Raw genomic sequence first — 14,734 nt, forward strand, 5'->3', positions numbered from 1 at the left:
GTTTTGAATCATTTTAGTTGCTCCCACTGGGGCTTCTCATTTTCAGCAGGAAACTGAGGGATTACGTTACACTTAAGCTAAGTTGGTTTCATGTGTGATATTCTGAGTTCATCAAAATTCATTAGATTCTGGAAAGGTTCCATCAGACTGGGAAGTAACAAATAAAACACTTAGAGTCATAGAGATGTACAGCATGAAAACAAACCCTTCAGTTCCAACCTGTCCATGCTGACCAGATATCCCAACCCAATCTAGTCCCACTTCATGAAGAGAGAGAGGCAGAAAACGAGAAAATGGGCCATTTAACTTGCTATCTTTATGGGAAATGTGTTAAAATCAATCATTAAATAGATTAAAATCAGACATTAAGAAAATCTCAAGATAGTTGGGAAAAGTCAGCCTAGTTTTGAAAGCAAAATCATATTTATTTATCCAATTTAATGAGGTTGTTTGACAGACTAATGTGCTGAGGGCAAATATGAGCCTGTAGATTGTCGGTACTTAGAATTACAGAAGGTATTTGCAAGGTGCTGTGCACACAAGGTTATTGTGAAGAGTGGGAACACCTAATGCAGGATGTGAAATGTTAGTATGAATAGAAGATTGGCCAGCAGAAAACATTATGCATAAATGAGTCTCTAATTGGCAGGGCTTTTGCCAGAAATGTTGATTTTCCTGCTCCTCGGATGCTGCCTGACCTGCTGTGCTTTTCAAGGATCACTCTAATCTACACTCTGATTTCCAGCATCTGCATTCCTCACTTTTGCCCCTCAAAGATCACCAAGGCAGCCTTTGTGTGGAGCTGCAGAAGATGGCGGATATACTAAATGAGTATTTTGGATGATATAGAATGTAGGGAATTAGATGGTGACATCTTGAAAAATGTCCATATTACAGAGGAGGAAGTGCTGGATGTCTTGAAACGCATAAAGGTGGATAAATCCCCAGGACTTGATTGGGTGTGCCCTAGAACTCTGTGGGAAACTAGGAATGTAAGGTGCCTGAAGACTGGATGTTGGCTAATGTGGTGCCACTGTTTAAGAAAGGTGGTAAGATCAAGCCAGGGAACTATAGACCAGTGAGCCTGACATCAGTGGTGGGGAAGTTATTGGAGGGAATCCTAAGGGACAGGATGTACATGTATTTGGAAAGGCAAGGACTGATTAGGGATAGTCAGCATGGCTTTGTGCATGGGAAATCATGTTTCACGAGCTTGATTGAATTTTTTGAAGAATTAACCAAGAGGATTGATGAGGGCAGAGTGGTAGATGTGATCCACACTGACTTCAGCAAGGCGTTCAACAAAGTTCCCCATGGGAGACTGGTTAGCAAGGTTAGACCTCACGGAATACAGGGAGAACTAACCATTTCGATATGGAACTGACCCAAAAGTAGAAAACAGAGGGTGATGGTGGAGGGTTGGTTTTCAGACTAGAGGCCTGTGACCAGTGGAATGCCCCAAGGAACTTTGCTGGAACCATTGCTTTTCATCATTTATATATGATTTGGATGTGAGCATAAGAGGTATAGTTAGTAAGTTTGCAGATGACACCAAAATTGGAGGTGTAGTGGACAGTGAAGAAGAGGACCCTCAGCTTACAACGGGATCGTGATCAGATGGGCCAATGGGCTGAGAAGTGGCAGATGGAGTTTAATTTCGATAAATGCGCAGTGCTGCATTTTGGGAAAGCAAATCTTAGCAGGACTTATACACTTAATGGTAAGGTCTGAGGGAGTGTTGGTGAACAAAGAGACCTTGGAATGCAGGTTCATAGCTCCTTGAAAGTGGAGTCGCAGGGAGATAGCATAGTGAAGAAGGTGTTCAGTATGCTTTCCTTTATTGGTCAGAGTATTGAGTACAGGGGTTGGGAGGTCATGTTGCAGCTGTACAGGACATTGGTTAGGCTACTTTTGGTATACTGCATTCAATTCTGGTCTCTTTCTTATTGAAAGGATCTTGTGAAACTTGAAAGGGTTCAGAAAAGATTGACAAGGATGTTGCCAGGGTTGGAGGATTTGAGCTATAGGGACAGGTTGAATAAGCTGGGGCTGTTTTGTCTGGAGCGTCGGAGGTTGAAGGGTAACCTTATAGAGATTTATAAAATCATGAGGGGTATGGATAGGATAAATAGACATTTATCCCTGGGTTGGGGGAGTCCAGAACTAGAGGGCATAGGTTTAGGGTGAGAGGGGAAAGATATAAAAGAGACCTAAGGGGCAACTGTTTCATGCAGAGGGTGGTACGTGTATGGAATGAGCTGCCAAAGGAAGCGGTAGAGGCTGGTACAATTGCATCATTTAAAAAGGCATCTCGATGGATATATGCATTGGAAGGATTTGGAGGAATATGAGCCAGGTGTTGGCAGGTGAGACTAGATTGGGTTGGGATATCTGGTCGGCATGGACAGGTTGGACCGAAGGGTCTGTTTCCATCCTGTGCATCTCTATGATGACTTCAGTGAGGGAGTAAAAGCACAGCAGGTAAATTTGCAGATGACACAAATATATGTATGTTGTGAAGTAGATATGAGATTTCAGATGGCCATAAATAGTTTGAATGAGTGGGCAAAAAGGTGAAGTTGCTGACTTTGGCAGGAAAAATAAAAATGCAGAGTATTGCCTAAATGGAAAATGGCTGTAAGAGATCTAGGTGAACTAGTACATGCGTTTAAAAAGATTAAATAGGTAAAGAAAGTCATGAAGATGACTCATTGAATGCAATCCATTTATTGTAAGAGAAATTGAACATAAACGTAGGAATATTACGCTCCATTTAAATAGGGCATTGTTGAGATCACATCTTGAGCTGTGTTTGCAGTTCTGCTCTCCTGCAAGGAAGTATGTAACAGGCTTGGAGGGAGTTTAGGGGAGATTCACTAAGTTGATACTGGAATGAGCAGGTTGTACATGATTGGTTGCACAGACTGGACTTACTTCTACTGGAGTTTAAAAGTGTGGGATGTCTTTGAGATCCTGAACAGCCTTGATGTGGAGATGCTGGTGTTGAACTGGGGTGGACAAAGTTTTTAAAAAAAATCACACCATACCAGATTATAATCCAACAGGTTTATTTGTCAATAATCTTGACAAGGCAGACTTGGAAAGGATATTTCCTCTTGTAGGTGAGTCTGAACTAGGTGGCACTGTTTAAAAGGTAAAAACAATGACTGCAGATGCTGAAAACCAAATACTGGATTAGTGGTGCTGGAAGAGCACAGCAGTTCAGGCAGCATCCAACGAGCAGCGAAATCGACGTTTCGAGCAAAAGCCCTTCATCAGGAATAAAGGCAGTGCTCTCCACGCTTCAGGCTCACTGCCTTTATTCCTGATGAAGGGCTTTTGCCCGAAACGTCGATTTCACTGCTCGTTGGATGCTGCCTGAACTGCTGTGCTCTTCCAGCACCACTAATCCAGGCACTGTTTAAAAATCAGGTTTGTCCTTTTGGGTCAGGGATTGAATAGTGCAGCAGTGTGGAGGAGCCAATCGGTCTACATGTGCATCACCATACGTGAACACGGGTGGGACAGGCCAGACTTCTTACAATCTTCAAGCCATGACCAACTGTTTTGTTTAAACTGGAAACTGCTTCTGAATGAACTTCCATTCTGTTTCCACCCTTCAAATATTTAGGATGTTTTTCTTGGCTGAGATGTGTAAAACCAATTTAGAGCATAGATGAGAAGGAAATTTCTTCACTCCAAGGATAAGTAAATTTTTGGAACTCCCCACCTCAGAGGTCTGTGGACACTCAGTCATTGAATATGTTCAACACCAGAATCTGTAGATGACTGGAGAATAATGACATCAATAAATATGGGGATTGTGCAGGAAAATGGCATTGCAACAGTTGATCTAGAATGGTGAAGTTGGGTCAGGATGCTGAATGGTTACTTTTGTCCCAAGTTCCTAAGTTTGCATCTGACATTTGATGAACTTTTGTTTTTAATAGGTGCTATCCTTTAGCCTGACTGTACTGAGCAGGAGATTTGAATTCCAGGCTGACGCATTTGCAAAGGATCTAGGAAAAGCCACAGACCTGTATTCTGCACTGATAAAACTGAACAAGGATAACTTAGGTTTTCCAGTTGCTGACTGGCTGTATTCCATGTGGCATTATTCCCATCCACCTCTCCTGGAGAGACTCCGTGCCTTAAAGGACAAGAAGAAGGACTGAGAGAAGGGAAAGGAACTTACTTTCACCCTTAAGAAATTGGATAGTATTTTTTGTTTCAATTTTTTTTTAAAGTTTTCATTCCATGAACAGTGCAGATCTGTACTGTATGTTTGTAATATGGGAACTGGATTAGGATCTGAGTGCATTTAGCTTATGCACTGACTGCCAGCAGTACAGATCAAAATAATATTTTAAGTTGTGTTAAAACTACATTGAGACTTGAATTAGTTTTTAATTTAGCATATGCCTAGTTTAATGTGGTACAAGTGAATCTATTTAAGCCACACCAGCACAGATACCGAAGATTATAAATCTTTCAATCTAAGTTGCATCATATCTGAGATGTTGTTCGAAGTGCTCTTGGAAATTGCTTCATGTACATCACATTCAAAGTAAAAGTGCAAATTTATAAAGCTTTATTTTGGTGCATCCTGTAGCAAATTTTGCTCTTGCTTTAGCTACCTTCCAAACCAGCAAACTGTGAGATAACATCTCTATTTATATCACTTTTTTAAAAATAAATCCCTTTTATTAATGGCCTCAAGTTTTCTAAATGATATAGATTAGAGTTGAACTTGAATGCTGTTTTGAGATACAATTTTTGAGACCATAAGGGTCTGGATTGGAAGAGATTAGGAAAAGAATAAATATAAACGTGGCTGGTCACCAAATGAGTTTTCTCCTTTCTCTTCTGAAATGAAGGTGAGGTGATAGTAAAATGTTTTATCTTCTCCTTTTCCCTGCTTCTTTTTGAGGGAGTGGGGCACGTTGGGTGCACAGTAGCTATTTGGTGAGCTTCCTGTCTATTCTAGGGCTCCGTGATAGCTCAGTTGGTAGAACAGCCTTAACCATACATATGAAGAATTGGCTTAGTAGTGCTACAATTGGCATTTAACTGCCAAATTAAGGATTATGCTTTGACACTTCCTTACTGAAATGGTCTGTGTGTGCATGTTGGAAACCCAGTCAACAAGTCTACTGACACTTGCTATCTCAACATAATGAGCAACAGACACTAGAAAAGTACTGGACAATACTGATGGGAACTCTATCCCACTAAGAGCCAAGGCTTTTAGAAAAGAAATGGCGAGGACTAGTGTCTGGGGAGAAAATTCAGTCACTGTGAAAATAAGTTAAAATTGTAAAAACATATTGAGGTAAATGGTAGTTTCAAGTTTGTTCAGTAGTTTAATTGTCAGTTTTCACACTACAAACATTACTAGTGAAGAGGGTTTCTTTAAATTGCTCGTGTCTATGTCAACAGATGTAGGATATGAGTAAATATGCACTGTAATAGCTTTTCCTATCATGATTAAAAGTGATTCTTGTGTTTTGATAATATGTATGGTGCAAAATTTGCTCAATCTGGTGCCAGTTTTAGCATTTTGATTCTGTCTGCAGGGTTGTGGATACCCCTCATTTTATGTCAGGTTTAATTTTATTATATTTGGAATACTTGAATTCTGGTGAGCTTTGACCAGTGAAGGTTAAAGTATATATTTTGTTTCTTTCATTTGCAAGTGACTGTACATGAAGCAACTTGACTCTGACTGAAATAATCCTAGTCTGTACTTAACTGGCATGTGATAATGCATTTTTATTTGGTACCTGTGAAGTAATTTGTATGATACCTTACCTTATCTTTCTGTATTGCCCAGAGCATCTTGGTCCATTTTGTTTGCATTAATGTATGCTACAAGAGAGGTCAAGTGAGGGTGCTGCTAATTGTATTCAGTTGTTAAATTACCAGTTCCAAGTATAAAATAAATGTTCATGGTGTGTACAGTTTGAGGGATGGAAGAGATTTATACATATTTCACTGAATGTGACTCTGCACACAGTTAGTTGGCATCACCTGTGTTGTCCCTGCTGAATTGTGGACCTTTGTAGTTTACTGTAGTAGTTATTTCATGAACTGGGATGCCAGAAGTTTCATTGACTTCCCATTTGTTGCTGTTTAAATTTCCAAATCGGCTGAAGTAAGAAAAACTAACTTGCAGGGTTTCACGAGCTTTTCTTTTCCTCCCTGTTGATCTTCCATTCCAAGTGGTGCTCTCCATCAGTAATTCTAGCCCTCCACTACCTCGCCCAAGTTCCCAGTTTTTCATATGCGAACTTTAATGAGCTGAGTGTTCCAATGTGTTGGAGTGAGCGTCACTGTCAAACCCATTCCAGTCCCAACCTTGTGGGTCAATCAACAACAAGTGGCAACAGGAACACCCCAAGTAGCCCAGGATTCTGGAACCTCTACCACTGTCCACTGGACATCTGTGATGCTAGGGAAAACAGCTGGTCGAAAATTCCTTGTTTGATATACACCTCGGGATCCCACAGTCTGACATATTTTATCCATAGAACCAGTAGAGGTAGCTAGAAGTTGTTTACAAATATTATCACTTAGTTGCGTTGCAAAATGTTTGAAGCTGAGGGCAATGCAGATTTTATGTTTCATGTGAGAAATTTGGAGATGAAGTTTGCCATTGCTTTTTAGCGTTGACCATGGGCTCAGCCCTTAGCTTGTGGTCAGTCCATTCAAAAGCCTGAAGTTGGTTTGTTAACTATGCAGAACAGCTTATCAGGAATAAGTCATTTTTGCACAGTGAATAAGCCATAATGTTACTTTGACAATGGAAAAGGAAAGGACTTACTGCACATCTGTATCTTGCACACCAATCAACGGTGTAGTATTCTTAATACTTTTTATTTAGTCCTCTGTGTATACAAAATGGAAATTAAAAAAATTGCTTGAAACCATTCTGATGAAGGGCTCCATTGCCAAAGATTAGTTCCTGTTTCATGTGCTGATCTGTGCATTTACCCGATTTTCAGTTTTTAACTTTTTTTGTGGCTTTGACATTAAACAGATGTTGCGAATGATGCATTAAAGTTGAATTGAAATTAAGCAATGGAACTTTTAAATAAGTTAAATTTTAAAAATTGGACAATGAGACAAGACAGGAAGCATTATTTAAATCGGGGAGTGGATTAAATAATATTTCACCGGTCAATGATTTCACAAGTCACTAACAGTAAGGTCGTTCACATTTCAAAGGCAGTGTGAATATTGGAATCCTGCTTGTTTTGTTTTATCTTTAAAGTATTCAATATCTGTAAGCATGGATTCCTTGAACCAAACTATGATCAAAGTCAGTATGATTATTTAATTGGCATGTTTTGGAATTGTTAAACCAAACCTATCTTTAAAAAACTGTGATAAATTCAGTTCCACTGTGGTGTTGATTTATAATAAATGGACAAATTGAGAGGTGAAAGTAGTTTTGTGACTCAGGTGTTGTATTTAAAAAAAAACAATATGTCCATAACTAACTTACATCTTTAGTACTTTCCTTCTGAAGCATGTTGATTGGTCTTATTTGGACCCCAGGTTTGCGGGTCAAACTACCATTGGGAATGAGCAAGTTGTATTTTTATGGTGCCTGGTTTAAAAGGAGCATTTTTAGTCGAGAATTTTCATATTTGCATGGTCGTATTGCATGATTTTTGCTTTTTAAACATCCCCTTTTCAATCACTTTTAGTTTTCCTAGGCTACAGACAAAGGTGACTTGTTATGGTGTGACTGCTGAGGCCATGTTTCCCAAACATTTTTCACTGTGGCCTAATTTTGAGAATCATCGCAACTCCTCTGTGACAACTGTGGCACGGGAGGGTGGGTGGATGAGACGAGTGTCGGAGAGGCTGGATCTATGAGACCAGGAAAGGTTTTGGGGTGGGGGTCTAAGGCAGAGCCACATGGTAGCTATTGCTGTCCTTGCAGCTCACATTCCCAAAAATCTCAATGTACAATCCCACTTGGGGTCCTGAACCTCCCCTCTCTCTCCCTCTCTCTCTCCTCCTACACTCTTTACTCATTAATTTCTCATGGCATTCTGACTTAAGTAATGAGAGAACTAAGAAGATGCTTGAAGTTCTCTGTGCAAACCCAAGGCCTTTCACTCCATGGTACTTTTATTGGGACTTCAACTTTATTCATTTTGTATCAAATCAACTGAGGTCTCAAAGTGTTTTCCCCATTTCTTCTGTAGTAGTCTATTTTTAATTGTAGGTCAAAAGTTGGTAGAAGACTTTGGAGAAATTATTTTCTATTCATCTACCAACCCGACTACCCAGCCAAACTCTCAATTTTCCTCCCTCACTGTTTTGAATGCATTGATTTTTGGGGATATTGTTTCATGAGTCCAGTACCTTAACAAAGTAGCCTTTATTCAAGTGTGAGACTTGACTGTAAAGGTCTGTGTTGGTAAGAGGAATGAAGATAGCGGATTCACAGTTTGGTCCAGCCCTGCCCTTGGCTAATATCTATGTTAGTGCTCTCCATCAGGAGAGTGCAGCAATGGAGGGTCATTGATGGTGATTAAGGATTTATACCATAGTTTTCTTTTCCCTTCAATTTAACAACTTTTTGTGAATTATAGTGGTACTAATACGAACAAGGAACAAGAGTAGGCCACTTTGTCCTTTGAGTCTGTTCTGTTATCCAATGAGTTCATGGCTGATCTGATTTTTAACCTCGTCCCCACATTCTTGCATATCCCCAATAATCTTTCACTCCACCCCCTCATACCAGCAATAAAGAATCTATCTCCATCTGCCTTTAAAAACAAAATTAAGGATTCTCATCCAGTGCCTTTTGAAGAAGGGGATTCCAAAGGCTCTCACTCCTCTGAAAGGGGTAACCCTTTTTATCTTTAAAACTCTGACCCCTAATTCTAGATACACTCACAAGAGGAAACATCCTTTTTAACATTCACACTGCCGTGTTGTCTTAGCATCTTTTATGTTTCATTTAAGTTATAGAGTCATAGAGATGTACAGCTCAGAAACAGACCCTTCGGTCCAACCCGTCCATGCCGACCAGGTATCCCAACCTCATCTAGTCCCACTAGCCAGCACCTGGCCCATATCCCTCCAAACCCTTGCTATTATACTCATCCAGATGCCTTTTAAAATTTGCAATTGTATCAGCCTCCACCACTTCATCTGGCAACTCATTTCACACATGTACCACCCTCTGCATGAAAAAGTTGCCTCTTAGGTCTCTTTTATATCTTTCCCCTCTCACCCTAAACCCTCTAGTTCTGAACTCCCCCAACCCAGGGAAAAGACCTTGTCTATTTATCCTATCAATGCCCCTCATAATTTTATAAACCTCTATAAGGTCACCCCTGAGCCTCCAATGCTCCAGGGAAACAGCCCCAGCTTATTCAACCTCTCCCTGTAGCTCAAATCCTGCAACCCTGGCAACATCCTTGTAAATCTTTTCTGAACCCTTTCAAATTTCACAACATCCTCCGATAGGAAGGAGACCAGAATTACATACAATATTCCAAAAGTGGCCGAACCAATGCTCTATACAGCCGCAACATGACCTCCCAACTCCTGTTCTCAATACTCTGACCAATAAAGGAAAGCATACCAAATGCCACCTTCACTATCCTATCTACCTGGTACTCCACTTGCAAGGAGCTACGAACCTGTACTCCAAGGTCTCTTTGTTCAGCAACACTCCGTAGGACCTTACCATTAAGTGTGTATGTCCTGCTAAGATTTGCTTTCCCAAAATACAGCACCTCACATTTACCTGAATTAAGCTCCTTCTGCCACTCCTCAGCCCATTGGCCCACCTGATCAAGATCCCATTGTGATTTGAGGTAACCTCTGTCCAGTTAACCTCCAATTTTGGTGTCATCTGCAAACTTACTAACTATACCTCTTATGCTCACATCCAAATCATTTATACAAATGACAAAAAGTACTGGACCAAGCACCGATCCTTGTGGCACCCCACTGGTCACAGGCCTCCAGTTGAAAAAAACCATCCACCACCACCCTCTGTCCTCTACCTTTGAGCCAGTTCTGTATTCAAATGGTTAGTTCTCCCTGTATTCCATGCAATCTAACCTTGCTAACCAGTTGCCCATAGGGAATCTTGTCGAACGCCTTCCTGAAGTCCATATAGATCACATCTACTGCTCTGCCCTCATTAATCCTCTTTTGTTACATCTTCAAAAAACTCAATCAGGTTCGTGAGACATGATTTTACATGCACAAAGCCATGCTGACTATCCCTAATCAGTCCTTGCCTTTCCAAATACATGTACATCCTGTCCCTCAGGATTCCCTCCCACCACTGACATCAGGCTCACTGGTCTATAGTTCCCTGGTTTGTCCTTAACGCCCTTCTTAAATAGTGGCACCACGTTAGCCAACATCCAGTCTTCCAGCACCTCACCTGTGACTATCGATGATACAAGTATCTCAGCAAGGGGCCTAGCAATCACTTCCCTAGCTTCCCGCAGAGTTCTCAGATATACCTGATCGTGTTCTGGGAATTTATCCACTCTTATGTGTTTCAAAACATCCAGCACTTCCTCCTCTGTAATATGGGCATTTTTCAAGATAGCACCATCTATTTCCCTACAGTCTGTATCTTCCATGTCCTCCTCCACAGTAAACACTGATGCAAAATACTCATTTAGTATCTCCCCATCTCCTGCAGCTCCACACGAAGACTGCCTTGCTGATCTTTGAGGGGCCCTATTCTCACCCTAGTTACTTTTTTGTTCTTGATGTATTTGCAAAAACCCTTTGGATTCTCCTTAACCCTATTACCTATGACCCTTCTATACTGCAGAGGATACAATTTATTAGATTAGATAACTTGGTGTGGAAACAGGCCTTTTGGCCCAACAAGTCCGCACTGACCCTCCGAAGAGCAACCCACTCAGTCCCATTCCCCTACATTTACCCCTTCACCTAACACTATGGGTAATTTAGAATGGCCAATTCACCTAACCTACACATTTTTGGACTGTGGGAGGAAACCCGGAGCACCCAGAGGAAACCTATGCAGACACTGGGAGAATGTGCAAACTCCACACAGTTGCCTGAGGTGGGAGTTGAACCCAGGTCTCTGGTGCTGTGAGGCAGCAGTGCTAACCACTGTACTGCCCTAGCTTGTCTAGCCTTTCCTCTTCAGGTACTAAAATGGTCTAGTAATTCAGAACAGAGCACTTATCTGGAATATTTTTTATCCAGGGTGATACTTATCAGTTTTCTGACTGTAAACTTGTTGAGCCAGTTCCTTTGTTTGATGAATCACAAATTAATCCCAAAGCTCAAGCCCTCTCCATCTGTTGTGCTGTAAATGTTCATTGAAGTCATCCTTAAACTGTCTTTTAAAAGATTGTAGCCATGATGTGGAGATGCCGGTGTTGGACTGGGGTGGACAAAGCTAAAAATCACACAACACCAGGTTATAGTCCAACAGGTTTATTTAGAAGTACAAGCTTTTGGAGCGCTGCTCCTTCATCAGGTAGCTCCCTCATGAAGGAGCAGTGCTCCAAAAGCTAGTACTTCCAAATAAATCTGTTGGACTATAACCTGTGTTGTGTGATTTTTAAGTTTTAAAAGATTGGTCGCAACCTTTTCCTGTGATAAAGTATTCCACGATTCCAGCAACCTTTTCCATGAATATTCCTTATACTACTTTGTGCAACATTTTAAATTGACCTGTTGACATTGAATTCCCAATCAAAGGGATTAGCTTTTTGTTTCTCATCACATTATCATACATACTATGATTGTAAATAAATCATTATTAAATTTCCACCGAGGCCCCTCTGCTCTGGTGAAAATCTAAGTATCTTGAATCTTTCCTTGTACTTTCTGATTCTGGTTGTTATTGTCATGCTCACAGTTACATTAATGTTCATAAAAATATGTATCTAACTTTAACCAAATCAATATAGGCATATATTCATTGTTACTTATGTTTTGTTAAATAATTACTTTGTTTCACGATGTTTTGGGTGCATAAATTGGCTTGTGTGCTTTCTACATTGCAATGGTATCAAACCTTAAATGGCTGTAAGTACTTTTTTAATGTCTTGTGGTCATGAATGATGTAAAAAAAAAGCAAGTTTTTGTCACACTGTGGCAACCAAATTTAAAAAAAAATTGTAATGCAAAGTACTGCAGGTATTGAAAATCTGAAATAAACTGTGCTGGAGAAACTCAACAGGTCTGCAGCAATTGTGGAGAGAGAGAAAAACAGTTAAAATTTCAAGCCCAGTATGACTCCTCTTCAAAGCTCTTCTGAGTTCAGAATCACTGTGAAGAAGTCATACTGGACTCAAATCATTAACTCTCTCTCTTCATAGATGTTGCCAGACCTGCTGAGTTTCTCCAGCACTTTCTGTGCTTGTTTGTTCTTAAGAACTCTGACCATCTTCTACTCGCACGCACATCCACAAACGGAATTCAGATACAAAAACTAGAGTAGATTATTTTAATCATTATTAGATATTTTTCAAATTTTTTTCTAATATTTAGCAGTACATTTCTTTGCAGTATTTCATCTGCCTGATCCAGCCACACTAACATCTGTGCCAGCTGTACCAGTACTGGCATTGTTGCAATAGGAACACGCACAACATAAGTTTCTGTTGTGGCCATGAATATGTTTCACTTTTCTCTTTTTCTTCAGAGAGCTGAGAATAGCTTTTAGCAAGCCAATCTTTAACTCAACAAGTTGCATCTTTTTCAGTATAACCTTTTGGATGGTGATTCCATAGTGCAATCTTCTAGTTTCATCTGGTGTTAAAGGATTGAGTTTGTAATGTCTTTCCTGTGTTGGAGAAAGTGAAATGGTCAGTGCAAGCCAAAGGGAACTTCTTGATTTTAGACGACTGTTTTGAAAATAGAAATCCTGGTCTCTTGTCCTTGATATCATGTGATAACCTTTTCCAAACCCAATGTATTGTTTCTGCTGATGAATGATTTCTATGCTGTTACTTTGTTCATTTAATTCTGACAGCTTGAGCATTCTGGAATCCCTTTCCTGCACCCACTGGCTCTCCTCCTCACTTTCCTTCTCCTATTACCACTCCTCACATACAACATAGAAAAGTACAGCGCGATGTTGTGCCGAGATTTAATCCTAATGTAAAATATAGTAACAACCTACGCACCCCTCACCTCACTGCTATCCACCTGCATGTCCAGCAGTCATGGACATGGATAGCAGTGAGTTGAGGGGTGCGTAGGTTGTCACAATCTACCCCTTTAACTCGGCTTCAGTCATCTGATCAAATATCTCCTTAAGTCATCGCTGTGATGTTTCATAAAATTCCTGTGAAAATGTTAGTGTGTGTAATAATGTGAAGTGCTTTACAAATAAGAGTTGTAATGTACAGACTTGGTAACTAAAGCACTTGTTTTCCTGACTTCTTTTTTGTTACTTCTGTCAACAACATACTGAATATTGTTTATCATTTTTTCCTGATAAATTTCTTTCATTTTTTTTTATAACTTGCATTTTGCTTCCCTCCAGAAGGTGCAGACTCCAACTGCGATACAATCTCATCAGCACCAACCACTTCCTGAACTAAGGCCACCTTCAAGTATTAACCTGCAGGTTATTCTGGCCAATGAGTGGAGAGTTTGTGGGAGTGAGGGGCACTAAAACTAAATCCTCCCCCTCATTCACACATACATTTTTCAGGTTTAATTTAAAATATGATCAGTAAGCCCAGTTATCTTTGACTCAAGAGTTAGGATGAGTCAATGTTAGGTTCACTATTACTTCTAGATTTAAAAACAAAACCTGAAATATTTCTCTCTTTCACTCCCTACTGCTTCCAGCTAGTCTAAGTATTTCCAGCTTTTTATCTTGCTTCAGACTTCCACTATCAGCAATACATTTCTTAGCATGCTTCAAAGCATCACATTTAAGCAAATACAATGTTAAAAAGAGCAGTTGTAGACCATTCAGTCCCTTGAGACTGTTCTGTCATTCATTATGATCATCCCAGCAGCAGTGTGTACTATCGACAAGAGGCAATGCAGAAATTTACCAAGGCTCCTTAGGTAGAAACTTCCAAACCCATGACCACTTCCATTTAGAATGGCAAAGGTAGCAGATACTTGGGAACATCACCACCTTCAATCAAGTTCCCCTCCAAGCCCCCCACTATCCTGACTTGGAAAACAATTGCTGTTCCTTCACTGTCTCTGCGTCAAAAACCTGGAATTCCCTCTTTAACAGCCTTTAGGGTCTGTTTACAGTAAATTGACTGCAGCAGTTTTCAAGAAGGCAGCTCACTGCCACCTTCTCAAGGGCAACGTGGACTGGGAAATAAATGCTGGCTCAGTCAGTGACACCCACCTCCCATGAAAACAAAAAGATGTTAACGAGCCAACCTTATTGTTATTTCCTCATGGAACATAAGCAAGCTGACAAACATCAGTTGGAGTCGTTGGCAATTTCTTCCAACACATTATTTGAAAGAAATACCAGCTGTCAGTTTTTTTTAAAGAGATTAGCCCAGTTTTCCTATCCCACTGACTGGCACAGGTAGGCAGCCAACAGAGCTACTCAAACGTATGTGCCTGCTTAAAATTCTTAGTAGGTGTAGCCATCTAAAGGTATCATCTATTCTTAGGCAGTCTAGAGGAAGATAATCTTTGTTTTCCTGAATATTCAAATAATTTTATTGATGAGGCCATTATACTGCAAGTATGGTCCCAAAAGCCTTAG

At 40.3% G+C, this 14,734-nt stretch overlaps 1 protein-coding gene across 1 annotated transcript in view; it reads left to right on the plus strand.

Annotated features, from left to right (window-relative positions):
- zmpste24 (zinc metallopeptidase, STE24 homolog) overlaps window positions 1-7,450 on the plus strand; it is a 35,592-nt gene extending 28,142 nt beyond the window's left edge. The window contains exon 10 of the mRNA XM_072548098.1: window positions 3,951-7,450. Within this exon, the coding sequence (XP_072404199.1) occupies window positions 3,951-4,175 (225 nt within the window). The 3' untranslated portion in view covers window positions 4,176-7,450. The remainder of the gene's footprint in view (window positions 1-3,950) is intronic.
- Window positions 7,451-14,734: the final 7,284 nt, after the last annotated feature.

This window comes from Chiloscyllium punctatum, chromosome 27, assembly GCF_047496795.1.
Source record: "Chiloscyllium punctatum isolate Juve2018m chromosome 27, sChiPun1.3, whole genome shotgun sequence".
NCBI lineage: Eukaryota > Metazoa > Chordata > Chondrichthyes > Orectolobiformes > Hemiscylliidae > Chiloscyllium > Chiloscyllium punctatum.